Source organism: Equus przewalskii, chromosome 6 (assembly GCF_037783145.1).
Source record: "Equus przewalskii isolate Varuska chromosome 6, EquPr2, whole genome shotgun sequence".
Taxonomy (NCBI): Eukaryota; Metazoa; Chordata; class Mammalia; order Perissodactyla; family Equidae; genus Equus; species Equus przewalskii.
In genome coordinates this window covers 13,219,855-13,232,424 of record NC_091836.1, presented here as the reverse complement: position 1 = coordinate 13,232,424, position 12,570 = coordinate 13,219,855, and the positions used below count along the sequence as shown (strand labels likewise).

Genomic DNA, 12,570 nt, shown 5'->3' with positions numbered 1-12,570 from the left:
TATAATGAATATAGGAAAGTATTATAGTGAAAATTGAGAACACTGAGTTTTCTAAAAACGCCTTTCTAGGGGCTGGCCCCGTGGCCGAGTGGTTAAGTTTGCGCGCTACGCTGCAGGCGGCCCAGTGTTTCGTCGGTTCGAATCCTGGGCGCGGACATGGCACTGCTCGTCAGACCACGCTGAGGCAGCGTCCCACATGCCACAACTAGAGGAACCCACAACGAAGAATACACAACTATGTACCGGGGGGCTTTGGGGAGAAAAAGGAAAAAATAAAATCTTTAAAAACGCCTTTCTAAGTTATCTTTATATTTTAGGTTCTTAGTGTTCCTTGTATAATGGCTTAATTTATGTGGTGGGTAGAAGTAGGGGCTTATTTATCATTTTGAAGAAATACACTGAGTTGCCTGAGTGAGTGATAAGTTAGATGCTAATTGACCCATTCTCGGTCCTAGAATAAGGTTGTTCCGTATTTGCATGTTTTTGAGGTAAATCAAAGGATGATATCAACTGTGAGTCACTCAAAGGATTTTGTATTCACAGAGCCTGGCCTAAGGGCTATATAAAGAGGGTCATTTAAGGAACTTGTACTGAAAAGGAACAGAGTAAATTGGGTTAAAGCTTTCAGGAGAAGTTTAGAATGAAGTTTCTTCTGCTGATACTGGCATTGCAGGTGGCTGTCTCTGGAGCTGTTCCCCTGACTAACGGCACAAGCCCAGGTGAAAGTGATGTGGCATTTGCTCAAGTAAGTTTTGACACTATAGTATTTATCTAGCCTGATTTTTGCCTTTAGGATTCATTTTGAAAAGTAGCTAGTTGAAAACTGCTTTAGGAGACTATTTGATTTTAGCATTGAATTTGTCTTTGTCAAACAGGAATATAAAAAAGAGATTTTTGGGGGCTGGCCCTGGGGCCGAGTGGTTAAGTTCGTGCGCTCCGCTGCAGGTGGCCCAGTGTCTCGTTGGTTCGAATCCTGGGCGCGGACATGGCACTGCTCATCAAGCTATGCTGAGCTGAGGCAGCATCCCACATGCCACAACTAGAAGGAACCACAACGAAGAATATACAACAGTGTACCGGGGGGCTTTGGGGAGAAAAAGGAAAAAATAAAATCTTAAAAAAAAAAAGAGATTTTTTTCCCCAATTCATTTCTTTTCCCTAATTATATGTATGAGTTTGGAGGATCTCTCCATTTTCTAAGACTTTTTAACTTTAAATTTGTCATAGTTGTCCATTGTGTTGAGCTTTGGATTTTTAAGCAAGAAAATTTTATCCTAACTTCAATTAATAATTTATACATCCTGACAGTAAAGGTTTTGTTGCTTACTAAATGTTGTGATATACTAGATGCTTAAATAGGTTTTAAAGAGTAGAAGGAAATTCTAAGAAGACATAAAAGTGTTTTCAGTGGGCTTCCAGGAATCAACCTTGCTAACAGTTATGACGCACCTTTGACAGGACAGAAAATTAAGAATTTTTTCCCATTATAATTAATTGTCCGATGCCTGATTCAAAAACATCAGTGTGCAGTTGAGTCATACAGAACTCCAACAGAAACCTGTCTGTGTGTAATAATGTATTACTTAATCTATTTTTTTCCAGAGGTACTTGGCAGACTTTTATGACCTCAAGATGGAGACAATTCCAATGACAAAAATGAGAGTCAATAGGAACTTCATGGAGAATAAAATCCAGGAAATGCAGCAGTTCTTAGGGCTAAAAGTGACCGGGCAACTGGACACAGCCACTCTGGACATGATGCACAGACCTCGATGCGGAGTGCCTGATGTCTATGATTTCAGGGTAATGCAAGGGAGGCCAGTATGGAAGAAACATTTTATCACCTACAGGTAACCTTGTATCCATACATTTTTCTACTTTCTCATGGGTCTGATTTCTAGATACCTGAACCGTTTAGATATAGCTCTAAATCTGCAAGTAGATAAAAGCCTCCTTCAGTTGGTAATACTATCCCTATGTTAAAATTCATTATCTCTAGAAGGGAGGATTGTTCACTCAAGGAAGAGTTGTTTGGCTTGCCAGTCCAAGCCGAGTAGGAAGGCTGCAAGTAAAAAGAGAATGAAGCTGAATCTCCAACAAATAAGAGGCAGGAGAAAGTTTTATAGACTAGTCAAGATGGATAAATACAGAAGTCTGGGAGCAGGGGCAAAAGGCATGGGTTTCTATGAATGTAAATCTTTCACAATGTTGACCGATAAAACACAGATGAGTAGAAATTGGTAAAGAGGAAGCTGCCCAAGGATAAATGTTCCTGTAGTTAATGAAGCAAGTTTTTGTTATCTGGACTACTAATTTATGAAACAGTTTATTTTTCGATGGAACTAGAAGAAATGAAGCATTGTAATAAGACAAAATTAACACATGGTTTCCATATATTTTCCTCTCATTTGTTTCGGTGGTGAAGAATCAAGAATTACACTCCAGACATGAAGCCTGAGGACGTTGACTATGCCATACAGAAAGCTTTTCAAGTGTGGAGTGATGTGACACCACTGAAGTTCAGAAAGATTAACACAGGCGAGGCTGACATTATGATACAATTTGCACATGGAGGTAGAGAACTTGGTCTTCCTTCACCTGTATCATTTGGCATGACCTGTAGCATGTGTAGATGGACTAATTTTCTTTCCTTCTTAAAAAGCTCATGGAGACTACAGTCCTTTTGATGGCAGAAATGGAATTCTAGCCCATGCTTTTGGACCTGGACCTGGTATTGGAGGAGACACACATTTTGATGAGGCTGAAATCTGGACTAAAAGCTATAAAGGTAGGTAAAACAAAACAACAGGAAAACCCTAACAAATTCTAAGTTATGAAAAGTTGCATTCTGATAAAGGATTGCAGAAAGAGAAAACTGGTTCTGATTATAATTTAGGAACTAAATACAATTTAACACTTTGTCTCAATTTCACCCTCTATAAATTGAGGATATTGGACTAGATATCTTAAAGAACAGTTCTAAGGATCTATGAGGATGAGCTAGTTCATTAGTATAAACTCAGGAACCTGAAGAACCATAGTATGGAAAGATAAAAGCTGTTACTTAGGTGATGAGTTTTGACAGTGCGAGTCGTCAACTCCAGGAAACACAGATACCAGTTCTGTGTGTGCCAATTATCCTAGGATATGGTGGTCGTCTGCATGATCCATTATATGCTAACAATTTTTTAGATTCATAGTGACACAGAAAGATGAAGTTACATTATAGAGAATTTAGAGATCCCTATAGAGAAACACAAGGTAATATGGTCACATAATCTCTTGTGGTTCTGAGATAAAAATTTCAGGACACCCAAATGATCGTTTAACAATCCCTCAGGTGCCTTTACAGAGGGACTGTAACTCACCACCCTTCTCAGATAGTTGGAGGAGGGACATAAGTAGTCTCCCGTGTTATTTGGAGTAATTGTTATCCAATGGAAAATTCAAAACATCATATCAGAAGCCTTCCTAATCTTTCTACTGGACATTCTAGATTATATGATTGACTCACGTGGAAAGTAAATGGAGAGAAAGTCATCAAGAAAATGCTGTCCTCAGCCTGCCCCTCTCTCTGGCTGATAATGTGCGTGTTGGATGGCAATATTTTTATAGACCAGAAAGGTTACTTGTTTTGGTCTGACACATGGCATAAAGCTTATAAAATTCTTGACTGAGAAGAGGACTTTTGCATTGTCAAAAGACAAGTGACATAGGATTAGGTCCTTGCTTACTGGCAAATCCTCAGCTAGATATGTTAAATTTGTCTAAATTTTATCCAAGGTTATTTGGAGTTTATAATCTTTTCATCTCACATGGGAGACTTGTGCCAGGTAGCCTTGCAGAATGTTTTGGAATTCTAAAGAATCTTAGAAAAATCATTTAATAAAGATCTCTACAGATAGAAGAAACTGAGACCAAGAGAAGGTTAGTGGCTAGCTTATGGAAAAACTGGGGCCAGGATGTACATTTCCCAGCAGTTACATTAGCCCAATGTATACCTTCCACTTGTCCATGTTGACTTATTTTTAGTTGGCTCAATTCTAAGTTTTCAAAAAAGCTAAATTATTTATAAAAATTTTAACTTAAAATGCTCATTCTCAGCCTAATTTTTAGACCCAGTAACTTAAGTGAACAATTCACACAATACTTATGGAGTTTCTATTATGGTGTTAGGTTATGGGGGTGTTTGGATAGAGATGAAGAGGACCCAGTCTTGCCCTTGAGAAGCCCACAATCTAGTGGAAAACAGGACACAAACAGAAATCCATTATTTTGAGAGGAGGACCAATGGTGGTCTTTGTACAAAGTATTATAGGAATTGGGAATAAGATAAATTCAGGTTTAGGCCAAATTCGAAAAGGCTTTGTTTACTCTTCCCAGTCTTATGTAGAGTGAAGAGAGTGAATCTTTGCTGCTTCTTTCTCATTATTTGAGAAAAGAAGTGAAAGCATCTCTGAGTTAGTTGCTGAGCCTTGTTACAGGGGATTCTTGGAGGATCTATGTTCCTAGACACCCCTGCAAGAAAGAGTGAAGACTATATTCACACTTGTGTACTGGAGAGTACGTCCAGGTCAGGCTCTATGGCTAAGAGGTCTGTGACCCTGGAAGTCAGTTCTTCTGAGCTTCAATTTTGCCATAGAAAAGGAAAGGCAAAAATGAAGGCATTAGACTAGAACACAAATTTAAAAATAACAGTCACAAGTTATTCATATCTTATGAGAATTGAGAAATTTGAGAGAAAGAACACACTTCTCTCTCTTACCTACAAAGGTACGTTCTCTAGAACATACAGAAAAAAAATGAACAGGCACGACCATAACTTGGTAGTGTAAATATGCAGAAATTGTAAGCATAGTCTCTTTGATTTCATGTAGAATCATGAATGAAAAAGATGAACCGAGAAATTTGGATTTGAATCTTATCTCAGAAACTTAATTTGGTGAATTAATCTTACTGATGCTGTATCCTCCTCTGTAAATAGAGAGGCTAGTGGCTTCTTTTCAGTTCCATAAGGATTAGACATAATGTGGTATATTTTTCAGTGACTCATAGTACCTGGAACTTAATATCCAGTATATTATATGGGTATAGTAAAGGATAGTTTGAGTTATATTTGGGATTAGTAAAGGATGATTACTGAGGACTTTTCTATATCCACTGAAGCCTGATCAAGAGTGAAAGCAGTGGCCGGCCCTGTGGCTGAGTGGTTAAGTTCGCACACTCCACTTCAGTAGCCCAGGGTTTCATTGGTTCAGATCTAGGGTGAGGACATGGCACCGCTCATCAAGCTATGCTGAGGCGCCATCCCACATAGCACAACCAGAATGACCTACAACTAGAACATACAACTATATACCGTGGGGCTTTGTGGAGAAGAAGAAGAAATAACTAAATGGAAATAAATAAAAATAAAGATTGGTAACAGATGTTAGCTCAGATGCCAATCTTAAAAAAAAAAAAAAGAGTGAAAGCAGAACATGGTCATGGGATCTGGGAATGATTTAGCAGCAATGAACACAGCTGTGAGTTAGTCTAGAAATTTTCACAACAGAACATATTCATTTGTCTGTTAGAGCAGTGGTTCTTAACGGAGGCACTTTTGCCCCCAAGGGGACATTTGACAATGTGCAGAGACATTTTTTGGTTGTCAAATCTGGAGGGAGGTTTGCTACTTGAATTTAACAGTAACATCAGAGATTTACAAACATCTGTAATGCACAGGACAGCCCTGACAACAAAGAATTATCTGGCCTATAATGTCAATAGGGCCAAGATTGAAAAATGGTATGCAAGAATGAGGGGAAGTAAGTAAAGGATTCCCAAATGTTTCCATTTTCATTGTGTCAGATGTTGTGTCGTTGTTCTCTAAATGCCAATATATTTCACTACTCTTTCCCGCTTTTCATTGGTTTCCTCTTAGGCACAAACTTGTTCCTAGTTGCTGTTCATGAGCTTGGCCATTCCTTGGGTCTTGGCCATTCCCATGATCCAAAGGCCATAATGTTCCCCACCTACAGTTATATTGACCTCAGCACATTTCGCCTCTCTGCTGATGATATACGTGGCATTCAGTCTCTCTATGGTGAGTTGAATTTCGTTTTCATTTTGCCTTGTAAACGTACTTGCTCTTATGAATAGTCTCATAATATCTGCATTTGGATAAAACTTTAACATCTGCTCTTTCGAACCCCATGAAAACTCTGTGACGTAGGTAACATAGTTATTACCTTCAGTTTACAGATGAGCACATGAGACCTAGTATGTTAATGTCAGAGCCAGAGGTAGAACTTGAGTCTTCTGGCCTCAAGTCTGTTATTTCTATCCATCATACCATTGTCTGTTGAAGAAGGTGCACAGAGAAATGATTTAAATGGAATAGGAAAACCAGAGTGATTGGATTTTTCTCCTCCCTGATGTTGCAACCACATGGGGAAAAAATATTTATTATATGCTTCCTGTGAATGCTATAGAAAGCTTAAATTGCTTTTTATGCATTTTTCTTCAAGAAAATCGAATGTTTGAAAAAGAATATTTCTTCCCTTTGTGAACTAAAATGCAGATTTTTTTTCCCTAATGTTTCTTGAAATGTATTTTCAGGAGCCCCAGAAAAGCCTCGACCCTCATCAAAACCTGACAGTACAGACCCAACTGTCTGTGACCCCAATATGAGTTTTGATGCTGTCACTACAGTGGGAGATAAAATCTTCTTCTTTAAAGACAGGTAGGATCATTTTCATACTTAACCAGTATTAGTGGCTCGCTCCTTAGAATTTTTTTGTCAGAGAACAGGGGAAATGAAATAGATAAAACTCGCGAGTAGGCACTTGGACTTGATTCTGTAGCCAGTGTAGAGATCTTGATTCTGAAGCAGGAGAGCAGTGTGATTATATTTGTTTTAACTAGAAAACTGGCATGTAAAAAACGGATTTGCAGAAAGAATCTGGGTTACGGAAAGATAAGACAGAAAGCAGAGAAGCCAGACTATTATAATCATGTATAAAAATGGTGAAGTCTAGAATTAAAGCTGTAACAGAGTACCTATTTAAAAGACTTGATTCTTGATAATAGAGGAAAGAATTCCAGGATGACTTATGGTTTCTGCATTAGAATACAGATGGAAGCTGCTATTGGAGGGGTGGGAGAGTGGAGAAGATTAGTATTTGGTAGGTAGGACAAACATTCTCCATTTTGAGATTACAAAACTGAGACAACGAGGTTATGTGACTTTCTTTAGATTACAAAACTGGTGAGTGGATTGTGGGGTCAGACTAGAACCTAGATCCCTTGATTCCAAGCTCCTGGGTGTTTCCATATACAAGTTTGACTGTTAAGTTCATGGTTATTACCAAAGAGTTGATTAAGATCCTTTGTTTGTGGTGCTCCTACACAAACATCCATGGAACAGAATGTGAAGATAATGGAAGAAACATTAAGCCATTTCACAGGTCTTTCCCACTCATATTTAACAGTTCTTGATTCTACAACTTTTTAACATGTGTTAAATGTTTTTCATGTCAGGTTCTTCTGGAGGAAGCTTCCTAAGAGTCCAGAGATCAATGTTGGTTTAATTTCTTCTTTATGGCCAACCTTACCATCTGGCATTCAAGCTGCTTATGAAATTGGAGCCAGAAATCATGTTTTTCTTTTTAAAGGTAATTCCAATGTTTAGTTTTGCTATTGAGTCTACTTCCAAGGAAGAGAACAAATTAAGGAAATACTACTGCTTTTTATAAACAAAGACCCAAAAAGCACTCCATATTTTATTAATAGTGGCTCTCAACTATAGCTTAAAATAGCTGAAATATTTAGGTAATTCATAAAACTTTTTGGAATAGTTTGTAAAATATAAGCTGGTAATACTTGTGAAAAAAACATACAGAACCATAGGAGATAGACCATGTGTAAGAACAAGGAGAAATATATTTTAGAACTATGGGGAAAGAATGATGTTTTTAGCGAGTCAGTATTTCTGTTACTCTTTCTATATGATTCCAATGTATCCTTTTTCTTTGTCTTTACAGATGATAAGTACTGGTTAATCAGCAATTTAAGACAACAGCCAAACTATCCCAGGAGCATACATTCTTTGGGCTTCCCCTCCCATGTGAAAAAAATTGATGCAGCTGTTTTTAACCCACATCTCTATAAGACCTACTTCTTTGTGGATAACCAATATTGGAGGTGAGCTGTAATGGTTGGTAATTTGACTCCTAAGATTTGTGAAACAGGCAGGGAATGGGGTTTTCTAAAATGTAGTTTTTCTATGCCAATTCCTAAAGATCCTTGACCTTCCTGAGAGAGGAATCAAGAGAATATTGGACTGGAATAGTTATTTTCAACCTAGTTTTTTCTCTGTACTTTGATTTCTGATATATGATAACAATAATGTGTTTTTAAAGAGGAACACTTTAAATAAAATGTCACATTATTAATCATAGTGGAAGCACATTGAAAAATAGTGGTATAGATGTATGAGACCTAGTATTTACAGTTAGTTTGAGGGGTGTACAGATTTTTAAATTCCTTTCCTTAACCATTGGACCCAAGGAGACAAAATGAGGAAACCATCTCTGAGTGACAGCAGATCCTGTAAGGTCTTCACTGACAGAAATAGACAATCGGGCTCTGTGAAGCAGGACCAGGCACTGGTCGAAGCATTGTGGACGAGTGGGAAAAGTGCTTGACTAGAAATCAGGAACCCTAGGATTTGAGGGACTTTAGGGACTAGAGTATATCAGTGAACTGTTTATTGGTGCACTTTAAACTCTCAGTAAGAGTCTTTCAGGAGAAAATAAGGTGGATTTTGTGGTTCGTGTCATGAAATGTCAAGCTTTTTGTCATGAGATCCATTTTCCTGCTGATTATTTCTTTGTTCAGGTATAATGAGAGGAGACAACTCATGGACCCCGGTTATCCCAAACAAACTACCACATACTTCCCAGGAATTGGGCCTAAAATTGATGGAGTCTTCTATTATAACAGTAAGTAGATTAGGAAACCATGGAGATACTGGAAACCCCTTTTTAAAACACTGAACTGATTATAAAGCCTCCTAGATCAAAGAATGGGGCTCTACATTGGAAAAGAACAGGATTCCGCAGTTCTCCATAGGTTCACAAAGGAAAAGTCACAATGTGCTTGGCTCAGAATAAATGGGCTAGAAGAATGATCAAAGTAGAACCAATGGTGTACTCCTAGGGTGGTCTAGCAGGCAGGGGGCATATGACTACTGCCACTCCCATGTGTCTGAGTCTCTGGAATATCCAATCACATCAAGCTGCACAGTATATGTGAACGAGCATATGGTAGCCAAGATTCAGGCAAGCTGGAGGCTTTTGGACTTTCTATATCTTGCATTTTTTACTTTCTTTTGTGCCCTTTCCATCCTTCATAGGCTCTCATGGATGAGGCTGAGGGTGGGATGAGAGAGGCTTGAGTTTGTGTTTGTGAATGTCTTCAAGCAAGGTCAACCTAAGCGAAAACTGTTGACTGGGCCAAGACATTTTAGGTTTTATTTCCACCCCTGTGTCTTTTTTACTGCTTTCCGTCAAGGCTTCTGTGTGCCCTCCCTGGGCCCCATCTTCTCTCTCCCACTCTGAGTTCTCCATCTGGGGTGTGTCTTTTCAAAAACACGTGCATCTTCATAGTCAGCCTTAAGACCAACAACCTTGTCAAAAAATTAATGAAGATATTTAATGGTGAAATGACTGGCAGTAGGCGGATATCTGGGGGCAGGATACCCAGCCAATAGATCCAACATTAATATTCTCAAATCAAACTGTGTCTAATCTAGATCATCCATAAAGACATAGATCTATGCTATTTTTTTTAAAAGAAGTGCAAACAAAGAATTAAACTATTCAATTTGTTTTCTTTTTTAGGATACTACTATTTCCTCCAAGGATCTAACATACTTGAATATGATGTCCTATCTCCCCGCGTCACCAAAATCATGAAAAGCAATACTGAGCTTGGTTGTTAGGAATATTATAATTAATGGTGTTTGTCAATTCACTTCAGTATAACAAGTATTTATCACACACTTGCTATGTGATCAGTGTACCATTCATGGTGTATGTATCATAAAATAAGGTAAAATCTATAGGCCATGGATCAATGATTATACAGTTAAGTGAGTCTAGAAAATACATAGGATTTTTTAATTCTGAAAACCCTCATTGTCAATTTTTACTTGACTCTACCATTAAGTTTGGAAATAGATGCCTTTAGAGGCCAAGAAAATGTTTTGGTTCCTAAAATCTTGAACTGAGAAATTATAATTATTTCTCTGGCTTAAAGAAAATTAAGAAATTATTGTTTTTTAGGACTGTTAAGTGTTTTAGCAAGAATATCATTTTAATTCTTTTGGAATGAAAATAGACTATACCTTGAACTTTAAAAATGACAATTACTGTAAGTAATACATAAGTAAATTGTATATTTATGGCAGTGATAGTATAATTTTATTCTGCTGTCGGTGTTGACTTTTCTAATATCATATATGAAGTGTGTATGTTTTTTGCTCAAATAAAAACTTTGAAAGTTTTTGGTTTTTAAAATTTCTTTCTTGGGGGCCAGCCCCGTGGCTGAGCGGTTAAGTTTGCGCGCTCCACTGCAGGTGGCCCAGTGTTTCATGGGTTCGACTCCTGGGCGCGGACATGGCATTGCTCATCAGGCCACGCTGAGGTGGTGTCCCACATGCCACAACTAGAAGGACTCACAACTAAGAATATACAACTATGTACAGGGGGGCTTTGGGGAGAAAAAGGAAAAAAATTAAAAAAAAATCTTTAAAATTTCTTTCTTAAAAAGGACAATATGTATTTTGAAAATAATCCTGGACCTACTGCTAAATAAAACAAGCCTCCATTTGCCTATACTAAGGGGTTGTCAATGCAAACAATCCATAACCAATCTATTAATGAAAATTTGGGTGAGTTTATTCTGAGCCAAAATGTGACGATCACAGCCTGGGGCCTTCCTTCCCCAAGGAAGGGAGGGCACTAAAGAAGTGGGGTGTACAGAGTGGTTATATACCCTCAAAAAGCATGTTTCACATGATTGAAATGTCCCTTTTACAATAGTCACAAGCCTGCTCTGTTGACACAGCGATTGATGGACACAGCAGGGTGGCAGTTATGTTGTCTTGAGCTGGGTCGTCACAGGTGAGCACAGCAATTAGTTCCTAGCCTGAGGAAAGATGCTTATCTTTAAGGAAATGACAACATGAGGGGAAGTTGCACCTTTATCTTAAGGCCGTTTGTTCTTGTCATTGGGACATAGCCAATGCTCAAAGCAGATATATGATGCATGCTCAACGGCCATGTCAGGCCCTTTTGGAAAAAACAAAGTCAGGCCTAATTAGGTTTACACCAAATGGCTTCCTCATATACTCCAATATATCTTATTGCTTGCCATTTATTTGTCCAGGTGAATAGAAACCTGGCAACTGGGAAAAGGAAAAGGTTATATTTGCTTTGGCTACTTGTCAAAGGCCACCTGAATCTTTGATTTCAAGTGAAGAAAGCATTCTCCAGACTGCATACAATCCCAAGGAGCGCCTACAGTGTATGACCACAGCCTGGAGAGGACAAGGGATGAAATGGGGACTTCCTATTTGGGTAAAATTTCTGTTGCAGCTCAAGTCTCACGATGGGCCATTTAATTGCTGTGTGACCTTGCCAAGAGATTAAATCTAAGCTTCCTCAAATTTAAGAGTAAACATCAGTGGTACCCACTGCATAGATTGATTGTGAAAAAAAATGATGCATGATACATGGTGAGCACATCATGATGGTAGCTTAGCCTGCTTTGTATCAGTTTTCTTTACTAACTTAACACACTTTCTATTTTCTGGATTCTACATATATTAAAGTTCCCGCAAATATCTCAGGGTTTGTAGAATGCTTGTAAATTTCAACTTATTTGCAGACTATTGCTGATTGATGTGATCAAGATCCAAGAAATGGTCAAGCTCATTTTAGCTCAGAAGATTCTTTTTGACTAATGGAATAAACTGAGATCAGGGGAAATATGAGGATCAGAAAGAATCTGGATGAGGAGGGAGTCACCGTCCTTCATAGCTCAGACCCATTCTGAAGTATGTGCTCCTTCAGTATAATAATCTTAAATTTGTCTTTACAGGGAGTAGGGTCAAGTCATAGAAGAAATGTTATTTCCCAGCAGGAAATTAGATGCTGGACTTCCTTCAAGAGAAGAAACTTCCCCACAGGGTTAGCATCAAAAGAAAGCTTACTGGTATCTGGGTTGAGCTGTCTTTGGCCTTAGGTAATTCAGGAGGAAGCAGTTTCTCTTAAATGATGACTGCATTGCAATGAAAGCCCAGAGGACATCTCTCAATCCCATGAGTGTTCATGAGAAATGCTTTCAAAGGTTAAAAAGTGAACACTGCCTTCCTCTACCTCCATTTGTTGTATTTTAAAATTTTGGTTAACAAATTCTTATAATGTTAACCATATGCTAAGCACTGTTCTAAGTGCTTCACACACACACACACAAAATAGCTCACTTAATCCTCATTACAAACATGAAGTAAATACTATCATT

General features: G+C 38.2%; 1 protein-coding gene across 1 annotated transcript; it reads left to right on the top strand.

Moving 5' to 3' along the window:
* The first annotated feature begins 520 nt into the window (after positions 1–520).
* On the top strand, positions 521–10,548 carry MMP12 (matrix metallopeptidase 12). Its single transcript, XM_008522766.2, has 10 exons — positions 521–745; positions 1,603–1,850; positions 2,426–2,574; positions 2,663–2,788; positions 5,924–6,085; positions 6,601–6,724; positions 7,522–7,655; positions 8,025–8,184; positions 8,881–8,984; positions 9,885–10,548. Exons 1-10 carry the CDS (start codon positions 641–643, stop codon positions 9,983–9,985), a joined length of 1,413 nt encoding a protein of 470 aa, XP_008520988.2. The 5' UTR covers positions 521–640; the 3' UTR covers positions 9,986–10,548.
* The last annotated feature ends 2,022 nt before the right edge of the window (positions 10,549–12,570 follow it).